General features: G+C 44.4%; 2 protein-coding genes and 1 long non-coding RNA gene across 3 annotated transcripts in view; all 3 read left to right on the plus strand.

Moving 5' to 3' along the window:
* The window catches only part of LOC116969862 (deleted in malignant brain tumors 1 protein-like), a 2370-nt gene extending 2214 nt beyond the window's left edge, over positions 1–156 (plus strand). The window contains exon 3 of the mRNA XM_033016626.1: positions 1–156. This exon is cut by the window's left edge and continues 368 nt beyond it. Within this exon, the coding sequence (XP_032872517.1) occupies positions 1–156 (156 nt within the window).
* An 86-nt stretch (positions 157–242) lies between these two features.
* LOC116969859 (deleted in malignant brain tumors 1 protein-like) overlaps positions 243–18431 on the plus strand; it is a gene marked incomplete at its 3' end in the record, with an annotated part of 31037 nt that continues 12848 nt past the window's right edge. Inside the window, exons 1-6 of the mRNA XM_033016625.1 lie at positions 243–252; positions 1460–1771; positions 2640–2771; positions 3691–3792; positions 5009–5119; positions 5640–5771. Of these exons, the coding sequence (XP_032872516.1) occupies positions 243–252; positions 1460–1771; positions 2640–2771; positions 3691–3792; positions 5009–5119; positions 5640–5771 (799 nt within the window). The remainder of the gene's footprint in view (positions 253–1459; positions 1772–2639; positions 2772–3690; positions 3793–5008; positions 5120–5639; positions 5772–18431) is intronic.
* LOC116969860 lies at positions 5226–6395 on the plus strand. Its single transcript, XR_004410947.1, has 2 exons — positions 5226–5771; positions 6348–6395. It is a non-coding gene; the product is annotated as an uncharacterized LOC116969860 (long non-coding RNA).

Below are 18431 nucleotides of genomic sequence, written 5' to 3' on the forward strand. Positions count from 1 at the left end.
CCGTCAACATTTCACTGTTCTCAACAGATGCTGAAATACCGGAGACAACCCGCGGGAAAGACTGCGACGGAGGAAATGAATCTAAATCTCGCCGTTTACCAGGCGAGTCATTCTACTACTTACGCCGTCAGCATGACGTCAACCCCGGATGTTTGATGAATGAGTGATCAACTAAATAGCTGAGAACCCTCAACAACTTCTCTTTTAACTTATCTCACAAACTTCTCGTTAAACCTGTAGCCATGGATCCTTGCATGGATCCCAGCTATGTTAGCCTTTTGATTCAAGTACTGTGAACAGTCCTTCTTCCAAACGTGCACTGACATAATTCCCCAAACTCATTCTTCGCTCCCTCGACATGCAATATACCACCCACATACCCTTCCACTCCCCCTCCCCCCCCCCCTCCCCCCCTTACACCCTCATCAGACCGTTTCCACCTTTATCCTTTCCTCTGGATTCATATTTCATCCTCGTCACTCCTTATATTACAGCCTTTTGTCCTCTTTTCATATCTAACCTTTGTGCACCCATCTGTCAATGAACACCCCCCACACCTGAATCCACCTATCACTTGCCTAGATTAGACCCGCCTTCATCTCTGTTACAGCCTCTTCCCCTCCCTCTTAGTAGAATTAGTGTAAAGATGGGTCCCGATCCGAAACGTCACTGCACACGTCATGCAGAGATGCTGTCTGGAGACAGATTACTTTACTCCAAAATAAAACTAAATAGAATTTTTCCCACATATTTCTCCTATCTGTGATAAATATCTGCACTTAGAGGCCAACACATACATTTGCAAATTGTACAAAAATTAAAAATTTCTGGATTGATATTTTTGGAATAATTTCTGAAGTTAATACTAAATTGGATCCAGACTCAAAACTAATAATACTTGGAATATCAGAACAAAGTTCAACACTCACAACAAGCCAAAGAAACTTCCTCGACTACAGTATAATAACTGGGAAAAAAATGAATATTAAAATTTTGGAAAGGCCCTATAACCCCCACAATTAAAATGTGGATCGTGGAAATGTCGGAGACCCTACATCTGGAAATAATTAGTCTTGTCTTAATGGACAAACAAGAACTTTTTGTTAAAATATGGTCTCCATTCATTAACTATTTGAAGGGATAGATTGGCTCGGCACGGAAACCCAACTGAAGCTTGAACTCAGGATTTTTTGACATTAGTAGTTTTTCTCTCTCTCTTTCTCTCTAATTTACTATCTATACAAAAACAACTAGAAGCAGAATCAATCCACAATTGAATTTTTTAATAATGTATGATTGATATACATGATAAGTTTTACTATAATATGTAATTATATTTTACCATAATATGTTTGCTTCTAATAAAAATATATTTTTAAAAAAGAGATGCTGTCTGACCCGTTGAGTTACTTCAGCACACACGTATTTTTAACTGAGTATTTAATGTAACTTCACTTAGATCTACAACTGCGGGTTGATGACGGCAGCAACAATTGCTCCGGAAGGGTTGAAATATTATTCAATAACAGCTGGGGAACGGTGTGTGATGACTCCTGGGGTCTCCCCGATGCCAATGTCGTCTGCAGACAGTTGGGCTGTGGCTCTGCTCTTTGGACTCCAGGAGCGGCGACCATTGCCCCGGCCTCAGGTGATATCTGGCTGGATGAAGTGAAATGCACGGGAAGTGAATCATTCCTGTCCCGTTGTCTGGCTTCACCGCTCGGTCAACATGACTGTGATCACAAGGAAGATGTCTATGTCACCTGTTCTGGTATGTGTCGTTCGGCTTATTACCCGATCTCTACATGCCTTCAATTTCATAAGTAAAATATCGTTTTTGTTTTAATTGAAAATCTAAAGCGATGACGTTGCTAAAAACTAATTACAATGTCCACGTCCAGTTTTGATTCCCTCTGGCTCCAGCACTTCAGGTATTTGTTATTCATGCGATGTTGACCATTACACTTACACACTGTGCTGATATTCGCTTGCTACTGTTTGCTAATTGCTGAAAACATGACAGGTGGTTTTCAAATTGGCAGACTCAGTATGTGAAACAGGTCTTGCAAAATTCTAAAAAAATCATGATGTCCAGCTCCAGACAAATATCTCTGTGACAAGACAGGATATTGGACTCAGGGCAGTATTTTCTTCTCAGGAAGTGTTGGCATGTCGAGTCAGTCAAAACAGTGCTTGCTCATTCGCAAGATGTTGCCGAAAGGGTGTCCGGGCTTATGGGGCGAAGGCAGGTGAATGGGGTTAAGAGGGAAATATATCAGCCATGATTGGAGGGCGGAGTGGACTTGATGGGCCAAATGGTCTTATTCATTGAAGTCAAGCAGTGTAGATGCACATTATGCCTGAATACAATATTGCAGCTGTTGTCTAGATACTGAGCGTCACTAGTGAGGAATCATGACATTCTAGTATATTTTCTATTGATACCACTCCGCACAATACAATAGAGATTTGAGCTTTTTATTGTTTTCCGCTTAGCCATTCTTCTGGTGCAATGTATGACCGGATTTTGGGGAAAATTTCTAGCAAAGCAAGATGCACAACCCGCGGTTAAAATTCATCAATTGTCCCTAGAAATGTTTTCAGTTTGGACCAACTGCTTCTGTTTTTCGTTTATCCAGGAATTTCAATTTCAGTTTTGGGAAAGAAGCCGCCCTCCACGGCTGTTGTGGTTTGTACAACTCTCGGAATCCTTCTCATCGCCGAATTTGTCGCACTGGTGATAATAACTCGGAGGCAATCAGCAAGAAGAGGTGAGGTTCAACGTTACAGCGTTATTATTCCAGACAACATTTCATAGCGTGAAGAGACTTTCATTCGCTTTTTCAAGTGCTCTTTTCTTTCTTGCATTATGAGCAACAAATGCAACTGTGCAGCATCGTGTAGGTATTCCATGGTTCCTATTGGAAAGAGCAATTTGTTGTAATAGCATGGAATGTTAAATGTGATTATTGTTTGGGTTCCTCCATCAATTGTTCACTTGACTGATGTTCAACATTCCATTGGGGTGGGAGATTGCAACCTCCACTCTGTCCGCCCTGTATCGACGAATGCAATCAACCTGGCATGCACAAACAAATATGGTCAAATAGAACAAGTTGTCCGACAACTTTAGGCTGTGCACGCCATACGCAAGAAGAAGAAGACCATTCCATTCAACATCCTGTTCAATGCGCTGCTCAACCGCGAACATTCTGATTAGATTCTATCCACCACATCTCAAGCTTGCTCTTTCCTCACATTCTATGCTCATGCAATGCTTTATTCCCCCATCTCCTTCCATTTATTTGATGCAACACAATTTTTCTTCCATTTCCTAAATTGACAAAACTGTGGAAATTTGAACTCCTGATCACCCAGTGCCACACTTGTACCATCCGTATGTATTTGGGAATGCAATCAGGCTTTGAACGGCATTGTCGTGGCAGAACAGAAATGAGGAATTGCTTCCTACTAATGCACACTAGCTGTGATCTTCTTGATGTTCGTAGAATTTGCTAATTTCTGCAAGAAGCCGTTAGACCTCTAGTGTAATTCTTCAATGGTAATGCTCATCAACAGTTCACCTTGAATATCATCAATTCATATTTTTTACATGTCATACGCAAATTACTGACTGGTAAATACAAAGCGTGTAAATCCACAAGTTAACCCACACTCTCCTTTCAACAGATGCAGAGATGAGAGGCAGAGGCTTTGGCTTTTACGAAGCAATTTATGAAGAGATTGACGATACTCTTCCTGGAAACAAGTTCAGTCAGATGGATGATTCAAGTGAGTATTTGTACTCGACACTCGCTCTTCAGCGATAAATATCCCCTCCACTCCAGTGACCGTATTAATGATCATTGAGTAAAAAGAAAAACATTGTAACAGATACAACGCAGTGGGTCGGGCAGGATCTATGAGGGAAAATGTACAGATGACCGTTTGTGTCCGTACCCTTCTTCATGTCTGGAGTAGAGCGGAGATGGTTGATAGAAAGTGGCGAGAGGAAATGCTGCACACGTTTCTGGTAGATGACAGGTGGATGGATGCAACAGGGGGTGGAATTGTAGACAAATCCATTTGGGGAGGCGGATGGAGAGTGGAGGTGACCACAACGGTTGGAGGTGATAGTAGGGAGGACAAGGAACTACAGATGGTGGAATCAGATAAGAAAAAAAGTAAACAAATGAAATATAGAAACATTGGGAAAGATGGTGGATAGAGAGGAAATAGGGGGGTGGAAATTGTGGACCCTGTGCAGATAGGGATAGGTTATGAGCTGATAGAGATGGTGGAGGTGAGGAAAGGAAATGGGAAGCGAGAGACAGGCTCAGTGGAGAGAATGTTGTGTTTGAGAGAGCCAGGGTTGATTATCAGGAGAGAGAAGTGGGGTGACAATTGGAGAATTAAATATTTACACCATCGGATTATCAGCGTTACCTGAAGTGCTGCTCTTCCAGCTTGCATGTAAACTCAATCTGGCAATGTAAGAGGTGGAGGACAGAGAGGGCGAATGGGAATGAAGAATGGAATTGAAATCCAGCTGTCCCTGGCGGACAGAATCTGGTCGCCTCGTCTGCATTTGGCATCACGTAGGTAAAGGAGGGTACATCGAGAGCATGGAATGAAATAATGGAGACTGACGTTTAGGTCCCTGAATGGAGATAAGGAGCAGGTGTAATAATAGGTGTTGCAACACCTGTAGTTAGTGGGAGGGGAATGTTCAAGGTGGATCGTGTGAAGATAGATCGAGTCAAGGAATCTGCACCATCCCGGAGTCAGCCTCAAATCCATGGCCAGGGTCCTTTTCCAAAAAAAGTGTGTTGAATGAAGCCGACAGATGGACATGATTAGATGGGGCCCATGAGATTGACAGTATTGCACCATTATGTCATATGTCATATCGCGATACTGTCATTGGGACGATGAATAATGTGTGTCTTCTGCTCCAATGTCCAATTTAGCCCGATGTCTAATAACTATCTCTGTCGTTGACTTCCAGTCTCTGGATCAATTGATTCCATGAATCAAATAGAATATTACACCAGCGACCCTCTGGGCTGTGCTCATCCAACAAGCGAACTCCCTGAAGGAACCTCCTCCAGTGTTCGAGGTTGGTGCATGTTTTGCTTCCCACTTTCTCCTATTTTAATTCATTTTGTTCGTAATCAGAACATATCAGGGAAAAGGTGTCCGAGCATGTTCGCCGTGAAATGATAGAGAGGCGATCTCAGGGACCTGTAAGGGGTTTCTATTTAAAACATCAACAATTTGACTTTGAAGATAAACCTCTCGACCGCCAGCTGTGTAATTGAATGAAACATTCATTGTGTGTTTATATTCTCAATGCGGATAGGACTTGAACTATAACACCAATTATAGCGCCGGATTGGAGCAACGTTAAATAGTTCACAGGCCCAACACAATCCTCTCTCCGTCCAGATACCAATTACACAACAACATCTCAGTCTGAAGAAGGGTCTCGACTCTAAACGTCACCCATTACTTCTATCCAGAGATGCTGCCTGTCCCGCTGAGTTACTCCAATATTCTGTGTTTATTTCACATCCCTTGCAGCTTACAAAACAATTTAGGTTTTCAGGAAGATCATTCCGGTTTATACTTCCTCCTAGATCTAGTTCCGGATGACCATGATGATCCTGAGAGTAAAGCTATTGATTGTCCGGGCGGTCAGTTCCCGATGGACGGTGGCGCCGATGACCTTCTGATGCTAACAGTTGCCGGCGGTGACGTGGACATTGGTGGTGAGTCAGTCTCTGACATGCCAGAATCACTAATGATCAGCAAAATATTCCACCCACTGCGTTGTTTTATATTCACTTTCCTGCTTCAAATATTATTTGCTCAAAGACAAGACATGTTCAGAGAAAGGAGGGTTATCTAATAGAGGTGTATAAGATGATGAGGGGACCGGATAGGGCAAATGTACTGTGCCTTTTAGCTAGAGGAGGGAAATCAAGAATTATTGTACATAGGTTTAAGGGGAGAGTGGTAGATTTAAGGTGACAGGGCAAACTTTTATTTCAGATGGTGATGATACGTGGAACGAGCTGGAGGTGGTTGAGACTGGCCATGTAACCGCTTCTAAACAATACTTGGACAGGTACATGGGCAGGTTAGGCTAAATGTACATGAGCCAAACGCGGGCAAGTGGGAGTAGCTAAGGTGGGCTCTTTGGTTGGAATTGACGAGTTGAGTCAATTATCCAGTTTCAGGGCTGAATGACTCCATGGCTCGAATATTACCAAAATCTTTTTTAAATTCATGTTAAATCTTGATTTTAGCTGGCCCAATAATATTTGCTTTGTTTTCTTTCCCAGGTGAATCTAGCATGATACCTTGTTTCCAAAGCCTGTCTTGAAATGATGGAAAACGCTCGGCGTTTCATCAGACAGCACGTGCCTTTCACCCATCCTGCAAGATCGACAAGCAGATCTTCACAGCATTGATATCACTCGCTAACTTATCACAAGCAGAATCTTTGACTTCACTTTAAACCACTTGGTTTGATTTTTTTGCCCTAAAGCTTGGAAGAAAACATGTTCTCTGCTCTCTGGACAGGTGTAGACAAACATATTTAATCGTCATTCTTCTCCTGGAAGAAAGATCTTTTTTTCCCTAATCAATAAACACGTGTTATTTGAATTTGTAGGCGTTTTTATACATTCCATGTAAATGCTTAAGATTGTGCAGGTTACAATGAATGTTACTTTGTTCTTATAATGCTTTACCTTGCTTTGGTGTTTGTAATGAACTGTTTCAATCTCACTCAATGTAAGAATTGAACAAGCATAATAAATACTTCAGGTGGAATTCGATATTAATGTGTTCATATTTTGTCCGAGCATACATACACATCCCATAGACATTAAATCAAAGCACCACGTTGATTGCCTGTGGTCTCAAGATGTGAGCTAAAGACAAAGGCTAGACATTGCAGAACATAAGTCTAATTGTGAAAGCTTAGTAATGAGCTGGAAACATTCTTTCAAGACCCGGGTGATAAATGTACATTGGATAATGTCAGATTATACGATTTACTTTGAATTTGCAAAATCCAATTCTCATCAGTAAGTACATGGAAATAGGTATCAAGAGGGTAATTGGGAAATCATGAAACCGGTAACCAAGTGGTCATATAGGGAGAGAAAACAGAGTAAAATAAGGCCAAACGTATGTGTTCTGCAAACCTGCTGACTACCACAGTAATCTATTCCACATTTCCTCCCACTCCACCGCTGTCAAAGACGCTATCTCCTGCTCTCACTTCCTCCGTCTCAGTCGCATCTGCTCCCAAGATGAGCCTTTCCATTCTAGGGCATCCGAGATGTGGTAATTGTCCACACCCTCCCCCCTCCCTCCCCGTGCTGTCAAAGATGGATTCCTCATCGGCGTCTCCTTCGTAGTCCGTATTTCTGCTCTCGTCTCTTCTTCCTCCAGATGGAACCAGGTTAGAGTTCCCATGATTCTCACCTTTCTCCCCACCAGCCTCCGCAACCAACGCATCATCGACATTTCCGTCACCTCCAATGCGTTCTCTCCACAGTTACATCATCCCATTTCCACTCCATTTTGCTGGTCGCAGAGACCTCTCCCTCCACATAATCTCCATTCACACTCTCTTCCCACCCAAACCTGCCCCTCTCCAAGTGCGTTCCGCTGCAACACAGGAGATGTAATACCTGTGCCTATATCTCCTCGCTTGCCTTTATCCAGGGACCCCATCAGTCCTCCCAGATGATACAGATGTTCAAGTGAACCTCCTCTAACCTCACCTACTGCATCCGGTGTTCCCGATGCTACCTCCTGTACATCAACTTTACCAAGCAGAGTCTCGCCCACTGTTTTCCGGACAACTGCTCTCAATCCTCCAAGGCCTACTGGATCTCCCGGTTACTAACCATTTTAACCTCCTTCATGTTCCAACATAAACGTTTCTGTCCTGGTCCTCCTCCATAGCCAGAGTGAGGTGTCATGCAAACTGAAAGAACAACCCACATATTCGCTTGGGTAGCTTCCAACCCAGCGGTGTGAACATTGAATTTTCCAATTTTAAGTAACTACCACTCCCTACCCATTCTCCCCCACACCCCCGTTTCTCTGCCCTCTCTCACCTGTGCCTCAGCTGGACCATACTTCAATTTGTTTCATTATATCAAATTAACAGGTAGACAATGCTCTTTCGAGAGCCTTTGTTAATTATCCATCCACAGGACTATCAATGAGCAAATTCCAGAACACAGTGCTCCCTGGGGGTGAAGAAAATCTCACCTCCCCTCTGGATTTTTTAGAAATCACCCCACATCTGTTTCTTCTGTTTGCTCAACTCCCACTGGGACCAGTTTCACGTTTTCTCCATGAAAGTCCCTGCTAAAGTCGAATATCTCCCCACAAGTTTCTCACCATCTGTTGTCCACACCATCTGTTGTCCATCTGTTGTTTGTGATCGTATGTTAGGCAAACCTATGTGTGGCTTAGCTTGGGTGGAGCGTCCGATACTTTTCCTCAGTGCGGAAATGTTAAAGACTTAAGGACATAGTTTGAAGTTGAGACTGGCAATTTTTAAGGGAGGAGTATTTTTTTACATGGAGGATGGTGAGCTTGAAACGGGCTGTCATATGTGTTGGTGGAGGCAAATACGATAGTGGCGGTGAAGTGCTTTTCTGATAGGTGCATGGATATGCGGGGAATGGTGGGATATGGGTTATGTGCAGGCAGATAATAGTTTGTCCTGACATCATGTTTTGGCACAGAATGTGTGGGTCGACAGGTCAGTTTTTGTGCTTCATTGTCCCATGTTTTTTGTGTTATGTTCGAAAAAGAACTATTTTAATAAAGGAGATTATACAAAAGGTGAAATCTCATGACATTTAAAAGTCATTGATCAGTAATCAATTGGTTATCAATGCGATCACCTTAATTCACCTTCCTGCTTGGTCCAAAACGTTTGAATGCCCTAGAGCGCCCTCTTCCGGTTGTGTCTTGTGGTGAAGTTACGAGGCAGTTACTGACATTTGCGGATTGCCAATGTGACCACAGAAGACGATAGACGCGTATTTATGACGTTCACCTTTGCCTTTTGCCAGTTCTATGGAGATTTTGCAAGAGATGAATCCGAGGAATTAGTTGATGGTTTCTGGAAGTACTTTCATAGTGTTATTAATCGAATAATACACGTTGTAAATAAAGACAGAAACATATTCGCTAATTTGTACCCTCACTGTGTGACTTTGAGCAAACAGCCACCTCTGCTGATTATCTGTACGTTATCTCATTATCTTCCAGCAAAGATTCTATCCCCAACTCCCAATTCCTCCCTCTACGCTGGACGACCTCAGGATTGTATTGGAAAAATGAGACAGCCACACGTATGAGTTAGGTGGTCACCTGAGGCGCAGGCAGAAAATAGACGGGTGACTACCAGGAATGGTAAAGCGAACAGGCAGAGAGTGGCCATTTCCCATGAAAACACATTATGGGTAGTGTTGTGGTGGATGACTGCGCAAGAGAAAGCAGCAGCAGTAATTTCTTAGACACTGACTCCGGCTCTGACGCGCAGCTGGTTTGTGTGTTCAGACGGGGCTACATTGATGGGAGATAGTGATAGTGGGGTCTAGCGAGAAGTTTCTGTGGTCACAAATGGAACTCAAATGTGTATTTTTGTTTCCGTGGTCCAAGAGTCCTGGATATCCCCCCGCCGTTGCAGAACATTCTTAGGGGGGATGGTGAGCAGCCAGAAGTGATTGTAGTATCAGAAATACCAACGCTGTAAGTAGGAAGAAGACGGAGGTCCTGCAGCTGGTTTGTGTGTTCAGACGGTGCTACATTGATGTAGGAAGAAGGCGGACGACCTGCAGAGTGAATATACGAGGTTCAGAAAGAAGTTAAAGAACGGTGGTTTGCTGTATATTTATCTCAATGCTATAGGCATTGAACCCAGGGCATGGTTTGCCTTAGGGACTGTGATATTACTTTCATCACAGATATATGGCTGAGAGAAGGGCAAGACTGCCAGCACAATATTTCAATGTTGAGAAGCTACATGGGCGAAAGAAGATCAAGGAAGGGAAGACAGATGGGAGGATTTGCCTTCTTGAAGAATGAGTACATAACCAGAGATACTATTCTGGGGTACTACGCAGACAGGTACGTGGGCAGAACTTAGAAACAGGAAGGGAATTATCACATTGATAGGGCTGTATTATAGACCCCCCCCCCCTTCTCCTCCCCTCCCATAGTCAGCGCGAATTGGAGGATCAGGTGTAGAGGGAGATTTTACGTTGCTGTAAAATAATAGAGTAACTTTAATGGGAGATTTTAACCTCTCATATTGACCGGGTCTCTCGAGACTTAAAGGGGTTGGACGGGGTATAAGTTATTAAATCTGTCCAAGAACGTTTTCTTGATCAATATGTAGATGGTGTTACTAGAGGGGCGCAACATTGGACCTCCTCTTTGTGAAAACAATAGGACATGTGACTGAAATGTCAGTATGGAAGCAACTTGGAGAAGTGAGCATAATTTTATTAATGTTAAAGTTGTTATGGAGAAGGATAGGACTGGTGCAAGTTAAAATCTGAAAATGTGGAAGTGCTGATCTTGGTGGCATGAGGCTGGGACCTATATGCGTGGATTGGGGTAATCTGTTTACAAATAAGGATGGCAAGTTTAAGAGAATCGAGAGAGGTTGGCGAGAGATGTTGAGGGTCTCACTAGGAAAAATAAGGCGTACGTCATAGTTAAGCAGAAAATCCCTCCTCGAGTATAAGAAGTGTGGGGGTACACTTAAGAAGATAATCAGGGAGGCAAACAGACGACAAGAAATACAAGCCTGCGTTTGGTCCATATCCCTCCAAATCTGCCCTACCCATGTACCCTGTCTCACTGTTTCTTAAACGCTGGGATTGTCCCAGCCTCAACTACCTCTTCTGGCAGCTTGTTCAAAACACCCACCCAGTGAGTAAATGTTACCCCTCAGATTCCTATTAAATCTTTCCCCTTCACCTTGAACCTTTGTCCTCTGGTCCTCGATTCCCCTACTCTGGACCATCTACTCGATATACCTGATCTTTTCCTCTCATGATTTTATACAGTGTCAGATGATTATGCAAGTGCATTATGAACTATTATGAACTAGTACATAGACACAACACCCAGCTCATTTTAGCTCTGCGTTGGTAGTTGTTCATTTTGTGAAGTCGGGTATCAATCATGACCACAGGTACTGTCTAAATGGAGTTTGTACATTCTCCCCGTGACCTGTGTGGGTTTTCTCCGTGTGCTTTGGTTTCCTCTCGCACTCCAACTATGTACAGGTTTGTAGGTTAATTGGCTTCGGTAAAATTGTAAATTGTCACCAGTGTGTGTTGGAGAGTGTTAATGTGCGGGGATCACTGGTCAGCGCTGACGTGCTGGGCCGAAGGGCCTGTTTCCGCACTGTATCTTTATACTAAACTAAACTAAATTATTGAATGGCTGAGTAGACTAGATATTCTGCTCCAACGACTTATACACAGGAATAACATTAAAACTCTGTGTTATCCTCAGTTTATAATATGTAAACATTAGGCTTCGCTGTGTTTCCTACAGATTTCAGTTTATCTGCCTCTAGCATTTCTGCCTCTGCAATAGAGGAATTCCCACTGGATTATTGTAGCTATCTATCCAGGTGGATATTATGGGGAAATGGAAAGTGGTGTTTTAAATGGTTAGGTTTCAGCTGGATGTGAATCAAACTGCTAAAGTACAACTGCCCAGGAGAGGGCAGCTCTGAGCTGTAATGGCAGACCACAGAGAGCTCTTCGCTGCAGATGAACTGAATAGAATTAGACATTCAATTGGTTTGAAATGTAAAGCAATATACACAGAGCAGTGTGTGTATGTCTATGTGTGTGTCTATGTGTGTGCCTATGTGTGTGTCTATGTGTGCGTCTATGTGTGTGTCTGCGTGTGTGTCTATGTGTTTGTCTATGTCGACCGCCGGCCCTGCAGTCTACGGTGCTTCTGGCTGCGGCAGAGTCTTTAAATCTCGACCGCCGGCCTGCGGCCTACAACAACTTAAAGCCGCGGTCTCCGGTGAGGAAGAGTCGATCCTGGACTGACTCTGGACTCTGGACTCAGGTCCTGTCCACGGGGGGGAAATGGAGGAGGACTGGCCAATTTTTTGTGCCTTCCACCACAGTGATGAATGCTGTGATGGATGTTTGTGTTACATTTTTATTGTGGTTGTGTGTTCTTTATTATTGTATCGCTGCTGACAACCCAAATTCCACCAGCCTGGCTGTGTGGTCATTAAAATACAATACAATACTGTGTGTGTGTGTGTGTGTGTGTGTGTGTGTGTGTTTATGTGTGTGTCTATGTGTGTGTATCTATGTGTGTGTCTGCCTGTATGTCTGCATGTGTGTTTGCTTGTATGTCTGCATGTATGTTTGCCTGTGTGTCTAGGTGTGTGTCTGCCTGTGTGTCTATGTGTGTGTCTGCTTGTGTGTCTATGTGTGTGTATGTCTATGTGTGTGTTTATTTGTGTGGCTGCGTGTGTGTACAATACAATACAATACAATTCAATTTATTGTCATTTGGACCCCTTGAGGTCCAAACGAAATGCCGTTTCTGCAGCCATACATTACAAACAAATAGACCCAAGACACAACATAATTTACATAAACATCCATCACATTGCTGTGATGGAAGGCCAAAAAAACTTATCTCTCCACTGCACTCTCCCCCCCGATGTCAGAGTCAAAGTCAAAGCGCCCGGCGGGCGATGGAGAATTGTCCCGTGGCCATTAAAGCCACGCCGGGTGATGCAAGGTCGCACACCGGGTCTTGGTGTTAGAGCCCCCGGTGGGCGCTCGTAAACTCCCGCGGCCATTCCAAGCCGCGCGGGGCGGTGCTGTAAGGCCCCGCTCCAGGAGCTCTTCAACCCCGCAACTCGGGCGGGAGAAGTCGCCGTTGCGGGAGCCCTGAAAAGCGGACTCCCTCCAGGGACCCGCGGGCTCCCGGTGTCGCCGTCCGCCAAACCCGCAGTTGCAGCCACCGAACCTCCGGAGGTCGAGCCGCAGCAGCGTCCACCACAGCTCCACCCGCTCTGGACTCGGCCAGCTCCGCGACGGTGAGGTGAGTAGTCGGCACCACAGTTCCCGGTCTTCCTGTTGGAGGCCGCTCCTCGTTGCAGCCCCAACGACAACGGAGACCCGACAAAGAAAAGGTAGGGTCTCCCGTGCAGGGAGAGATTTAAAAGTTACCCCCCACCCCCCCCCCCCCAACACACACACACCCCAACAAAAAATAACAAAAACTACATAAAAAAACATAGACATAAAATAATAAAAAACGCAGACGGACTGCAGAGGCCGCTGCTGACGAGAGTCGCGCCGCGGCTGTGTGTCTGTCTATGTATGTCTGTGCATGTCTGTGCATGTCTGTGCTAAGTCTGGCATGATCAGAGACACTGAGATATCTGTAGGAAGTTGTTCAAAATTATCAGGAAGATAAGGAGAAATGATTCCCAGTGGGAGATAGCGAACACAGGGCAAAGATTTAAGGTGTTTGCCAAAAGAACCAGAGGGGGTTTAAGATTTTTTTCATACACAGTGAGAATTATGAGGTGGAATTCACTCAGTGGAAGGATAGTGGATGGATATTTAATAATGACTCTCAAAAGGGAATAGTCTATATATTTATAGGAGCAGGGGTATGGGATTAATTGGACAGGGGTATGGGATTAATTGGACAGTTCCATCAAAGTGCTGGCATTGTACCAAGGGTCTTTGCTGTGATATTCGATGATTCCAAAATCTACAGTACAAAAGGCACCACTAAACATCTATTTCAGCTGCTCTCATCGTGCCATTCCTATTCAGCTAACGTCAGCCAAACCACCAATTAGTTTTCCTCAAGTATTTCTCTTCTGTTGTTCTGTTCGTTTACTCGTTCACAGTATGTGGGTGTCAGTGTGTGGCCGCCATTTATTGCCTATCCTGACCTGTCTCGGAATTGTGGAGGTCGTTAATTGATGGATCTGCAGCCATGGCGTGGTGCAGCGGTAGAGTTGCTGCTTCACAACGCCAGAGACCCGGGTTCGATCCTGACCAGGGGTGCTGTCTGTACGGAGTGTGTACGTTCTCCCTGTGACCAGGTGGGTTTCCTCCCACATTCCAAAGACGTGCAGGTGTGTGGGTTCATTGGCTTCTGTGAATTGTCCCCAGTATGTAGAATAGTGCTGCTGTACGAGGTGATTGTTGGTCGGTGTGGACTCGGTGGGCCGAAGGGCCAGTTTCCACACTGTATCTTTACGCTACACTAAACTAAGGATAGGGTAAAAATGACAGAACTTCTCTCCTGAAAGGCATCAGAGAATCAGATGTTTTTTTATGGCAACCTAGAGATTCATACTGAGGCTAAAGTTTCATATCCCCAGCTTATTTAATTATTTAAGTTATTAAATAGCTGCAGCTACTATGATGGGATTTGACCTTGTGTCCTTGGATCAGTTCTCTGCGATCCTGGCTGTGTTCAGTCACAGAACCACTACCTCACACCACCATCACGTGAGGCTACAATGTTTCTTTAGAGACACAAAGGGCTGGAGTAACTCAGCGGGTCAGGCAGCATCTCTGGAGAACATGGATAGGTGACGTTTCAGGTCAGGGCCCGACTTCAAACTGATAAAAGTTTGCAGTTCCTTGTTCTCCAATATTTTTGGGAGACTATCTCCCAATTTAACCGTTTTAATTCCCCATTCCCATACTGATTTTCTGTCCTGGGCCACCTCCACTGCCAGAGTGAGACCACACGCAAACTGCCAGAACAGCACCTCATATTCCGCTTGGGTAGCCAACAGCCCAACGGTGTGAGCATTGAATTCTACAAATTTAAGGGAACTAACCATCAATAATGGTTTCCCATTCCCAAATCGCCTTCCACCTCTATCCCATCCTCTGGCTTCACATTGTGAGCAACCTCTCTCATTATCTACTCATGTGTCACAGCCTTTTGTCTTCATCCTATCCCTGGGCATTGTCCACCCATCTACCAGTCTAAACCTCCTTGACTTGAATCAATCTATCTCCTCCCTGGTTTCGCCCAGCCCCCACTTCTCTTCCAGCTGTTTCCCCCCTACAACAATCAGTCTGAAGAAGGGCAATGACCCGAAATAGCGCCTATCCACATTGTGGACTGTGAGAGCAGACGTCAACTGCCCGCTAATAAAGATGTTTGGAAGAATGAATGACCATTGTTAAAGTTAAGTTCCAATATATTTCAGAATTTATCCTCATATATTGAATATATTGAATATCGCTGCATATAAGGAGCAAACTTTCTTTAAAAATGGACTGACTAAAAGGTAATTTCAAATGAAGGAACTCTTCTGAGTTGCCAGTGTCCTGACTCAATGAGTCCAGTTACTTTTATTGACACGGGCACCGAGGTCCAGTGAAAAGCTTTCGTTACGTGTTAACCTGCCAGTGGAAAGACAACACATGATTACAATCGAGCCACTCACAATGTACAGATATATGACAAGGGAATAATAAAGGGAGAATCTATGGAAAGCAACAGGAGCTCTCCCTGACATTGTGTTCATAACTTCACAAGTCATTGAAGCAGAAATAGGCCATTCGGCCCATCATGTCTACTTCGGCATTCAATCATGGCTGATCTATCTGTCCCCCTCAGCACCATTCTCCTCCCTTGTCCCCATATCCCCTGGTTGGTATCTGTATTTGTGACTCCATCCAATTCAGAAGGTGGGAGACTTTCTGACATCTCCCACGTTAGTTTCTGTGGTGTTGGTAACAGCCACCCTCCACAACCTTTGTCCAAGCTGCCAAGGCGAAAACAGCTTTGATCAGATTTCCCCCCTGGTAGCAGATGGTGTGGGATCATCCTATGGAAACACAGTTCAATTTAATGTAATTTAATTTATTGTCACGTGTACCGAGGTGAATAACGTTTAGTGCAAGATAAAGTCCAGTAAATTCTGATTACAGTTAAACCGAGGGTCTCCAATGAGGTAGATGGGAGGTCAAGACTGCACTCTCGTTGGTGATAAGATAGTTCAGTTGCCTGATAACAGCCGGCATGAAACTGTTCCTGAATCTGGGGGTTAGGCATTTCAAACATTCAGTTTGGTTTAGTTTAGAGATACAAAGGGGAGGGGCAGGACAGAACATGGCAGGTAATAGATCGGCATAGGTCATGAAGTTTTGATATTCAGATGGGTTGGAACAAATGCCAATGATACGAAAGGAAGGTGTGAGACAGTTTGGGAGAGTTGTAGAGTGTAGAGCCAGTAGGAGGAAAGACGAGAGGTGGGAGTTGGGGGGGGGGGTAAGTGGGGGGAGTGGGGGTAGAGGGGGGGGGGTGTAGTGGGGGAATAGGTGGGAGACCAGGTGAGGCACTTAGGTGGGAAGCAGCGAAGAAGAGCGGATGGTGGGTGGGGGGGAGGGGGGGGGGGTCAAGAGGTCACCAAAAAATGTAAAACTAGTAAAAGGGGTGATGTTATAGAGATGTGTAAGATCTTGAGGGGAATATATAGGGTCAGTCAGATGTGTAGGAAGGAGGAGGGATCACAGCATTTATCTCTAAATGTTTGGTATATTTTGGTAAATCAGAGGATATGACAATTTAGATATAAGCCCAGTAAACACCACTATGCAAGCAGGTTTTACAGAGACTTGCTGTGCCTCTGCAGAATGTGGCCAGTACATTTTACATACACGGTTTAAAATATGAAGGGCAATGTTCAGTGTTACCATCTCGTCAGACCTTTTCTAATTGTGTGTAGGGTACATGTCATTGCTAATTCATGCAGAAAATTATAATTTCTGCAAGTGGATGAGTTATTAGAATTCATAATTTAAAATCTGCTGCAAATATCCAGCAAAATGCCACAAGTACCCACAATGGACAATCATGGGATTTGTTTTGAAGACATTTGGGCCCCAGATCTGAGAAAGGATGTGCTGGCTCTGGAGAGGGTCCAGAGGAGGTTTACAAGAATGATTCCATAAATGAGTGTCTTTGCATATTATAAGCATTTGACAGCACTGGGCCTCGACTCGCAGGAGTTTAGGGATTTTAGAAGATTTGCGAGGGGGGAACTCATTGCAGTTTCCAGAATAATGAAAGGCATAGATAGAGTGGATGTTCCCACTGGTGGGAGAGTCTAGGATCAGAGGTCATAGCATCAGAATTAAAAGTCGCTGTTTTAGAAAGAAGGTGAAGAAGAAGTTTAGTCAGAGGGCAGTTAATCTGTGGAACTCATCGCCACAGTGGATTGTGCAAAGGTCATCCTGATGCATGTCTTAACACAGTCCTTTACAAGCTGTACCTGGACACAATATCTACAGGTATAATCGTCAGGGTCTCCAGCAGTTGTCCAACCTTCCTATATCCTGATTGAGGAGTATTGAACCAATTTACCTGCCACCACCGCTGCACTCACCCAAGAAAGAAAAAAACAATCACAAGACTCAAAATCACAAAACTAATTTACATTATCCTCTTAATCAATTGACCCTCCCACCCCCACACAGCACTTGCACCTCCCCCCCATCATTTGTTCCTCCCACACACACAGCATTTGCCCCATCTCTCACACAGCACTCAACCCTCCCACACACACACAGTACTTGCCCCCCCCACACACAGCACCTGACCCCCCCCACACCCCCACCACCCTAGCATCTGAAACACCGCCCTTCCCATTAATGCACAATCTTGTATCTAGAGTAGGGAAATCAATAACCAGATGACAAAGGTTTAAGGTGACAGGAAAAAATTCATTAGAAATCCAAGGGACAACTTTTTACACAGAGAATGGTGGGTTTTCTGGTACGAGCTGCCAGAGGAGGGACAGTAGCTGTGGCAGGGACTATAACAGCATTTAAAAGACACACAGAGAGATACATGAAAGGAAAGGTTTAGAGCCATATGGGTCAAATGTGTGCAAATGAGACTAGCTTAGATGGGGCAATTTGTTGAGCATGGACAATTGGGGCTGTCGAGCATGTTTCCATGCTGTATGACTCTATGACAGATGGAGAACTTGCCCCATGTGATGCTGCTAAACAAGATGAGAGTGCAAGGTATTAGAGGGAAGATACCTGCATGGATAGCAGGTTGGCTGAATGGCAGAAGGCCAAGAGTGGGGAAAAGGGACTTTTTGTGATAGGCTACTGGTGACTAGTGGTGTTCCGTTGTAGTCGGGGTTGAGGCCGCTAACTCTTCACATAGTTTATCAATGATTTGGATGAGGAAATTGATGGATATTTGGCCGTTTGCAGATGATACGAAGATAGGTGGAGGAGTAGCTAATCTAGAGGAAGCAGGGAGTCTGCAGAAGGACTGGGACAGGTTGGAAGAGGTGGAAGATGGAATACGGTGAAGCAAAGTGT

This window comes from Amblyraja radiata, unplaced genomic scaffold (genome assembly GCF_010909765.2).
Source record: "Amblyraja radiata isolate CabotCenter1 unplaced genomic scaffold, sAmbRad1.1.pri scaffold_294_ctg1, whole genome shotgun sequence".
In the NCBI taxonomy this organism is placed as follows: domain Eukaryota; kingdom Metazoa; phylum Chordata; class Chondrichthyes; order Rajiformes; family Rajidae; genus Amblyraja; species Amblyraja radiata.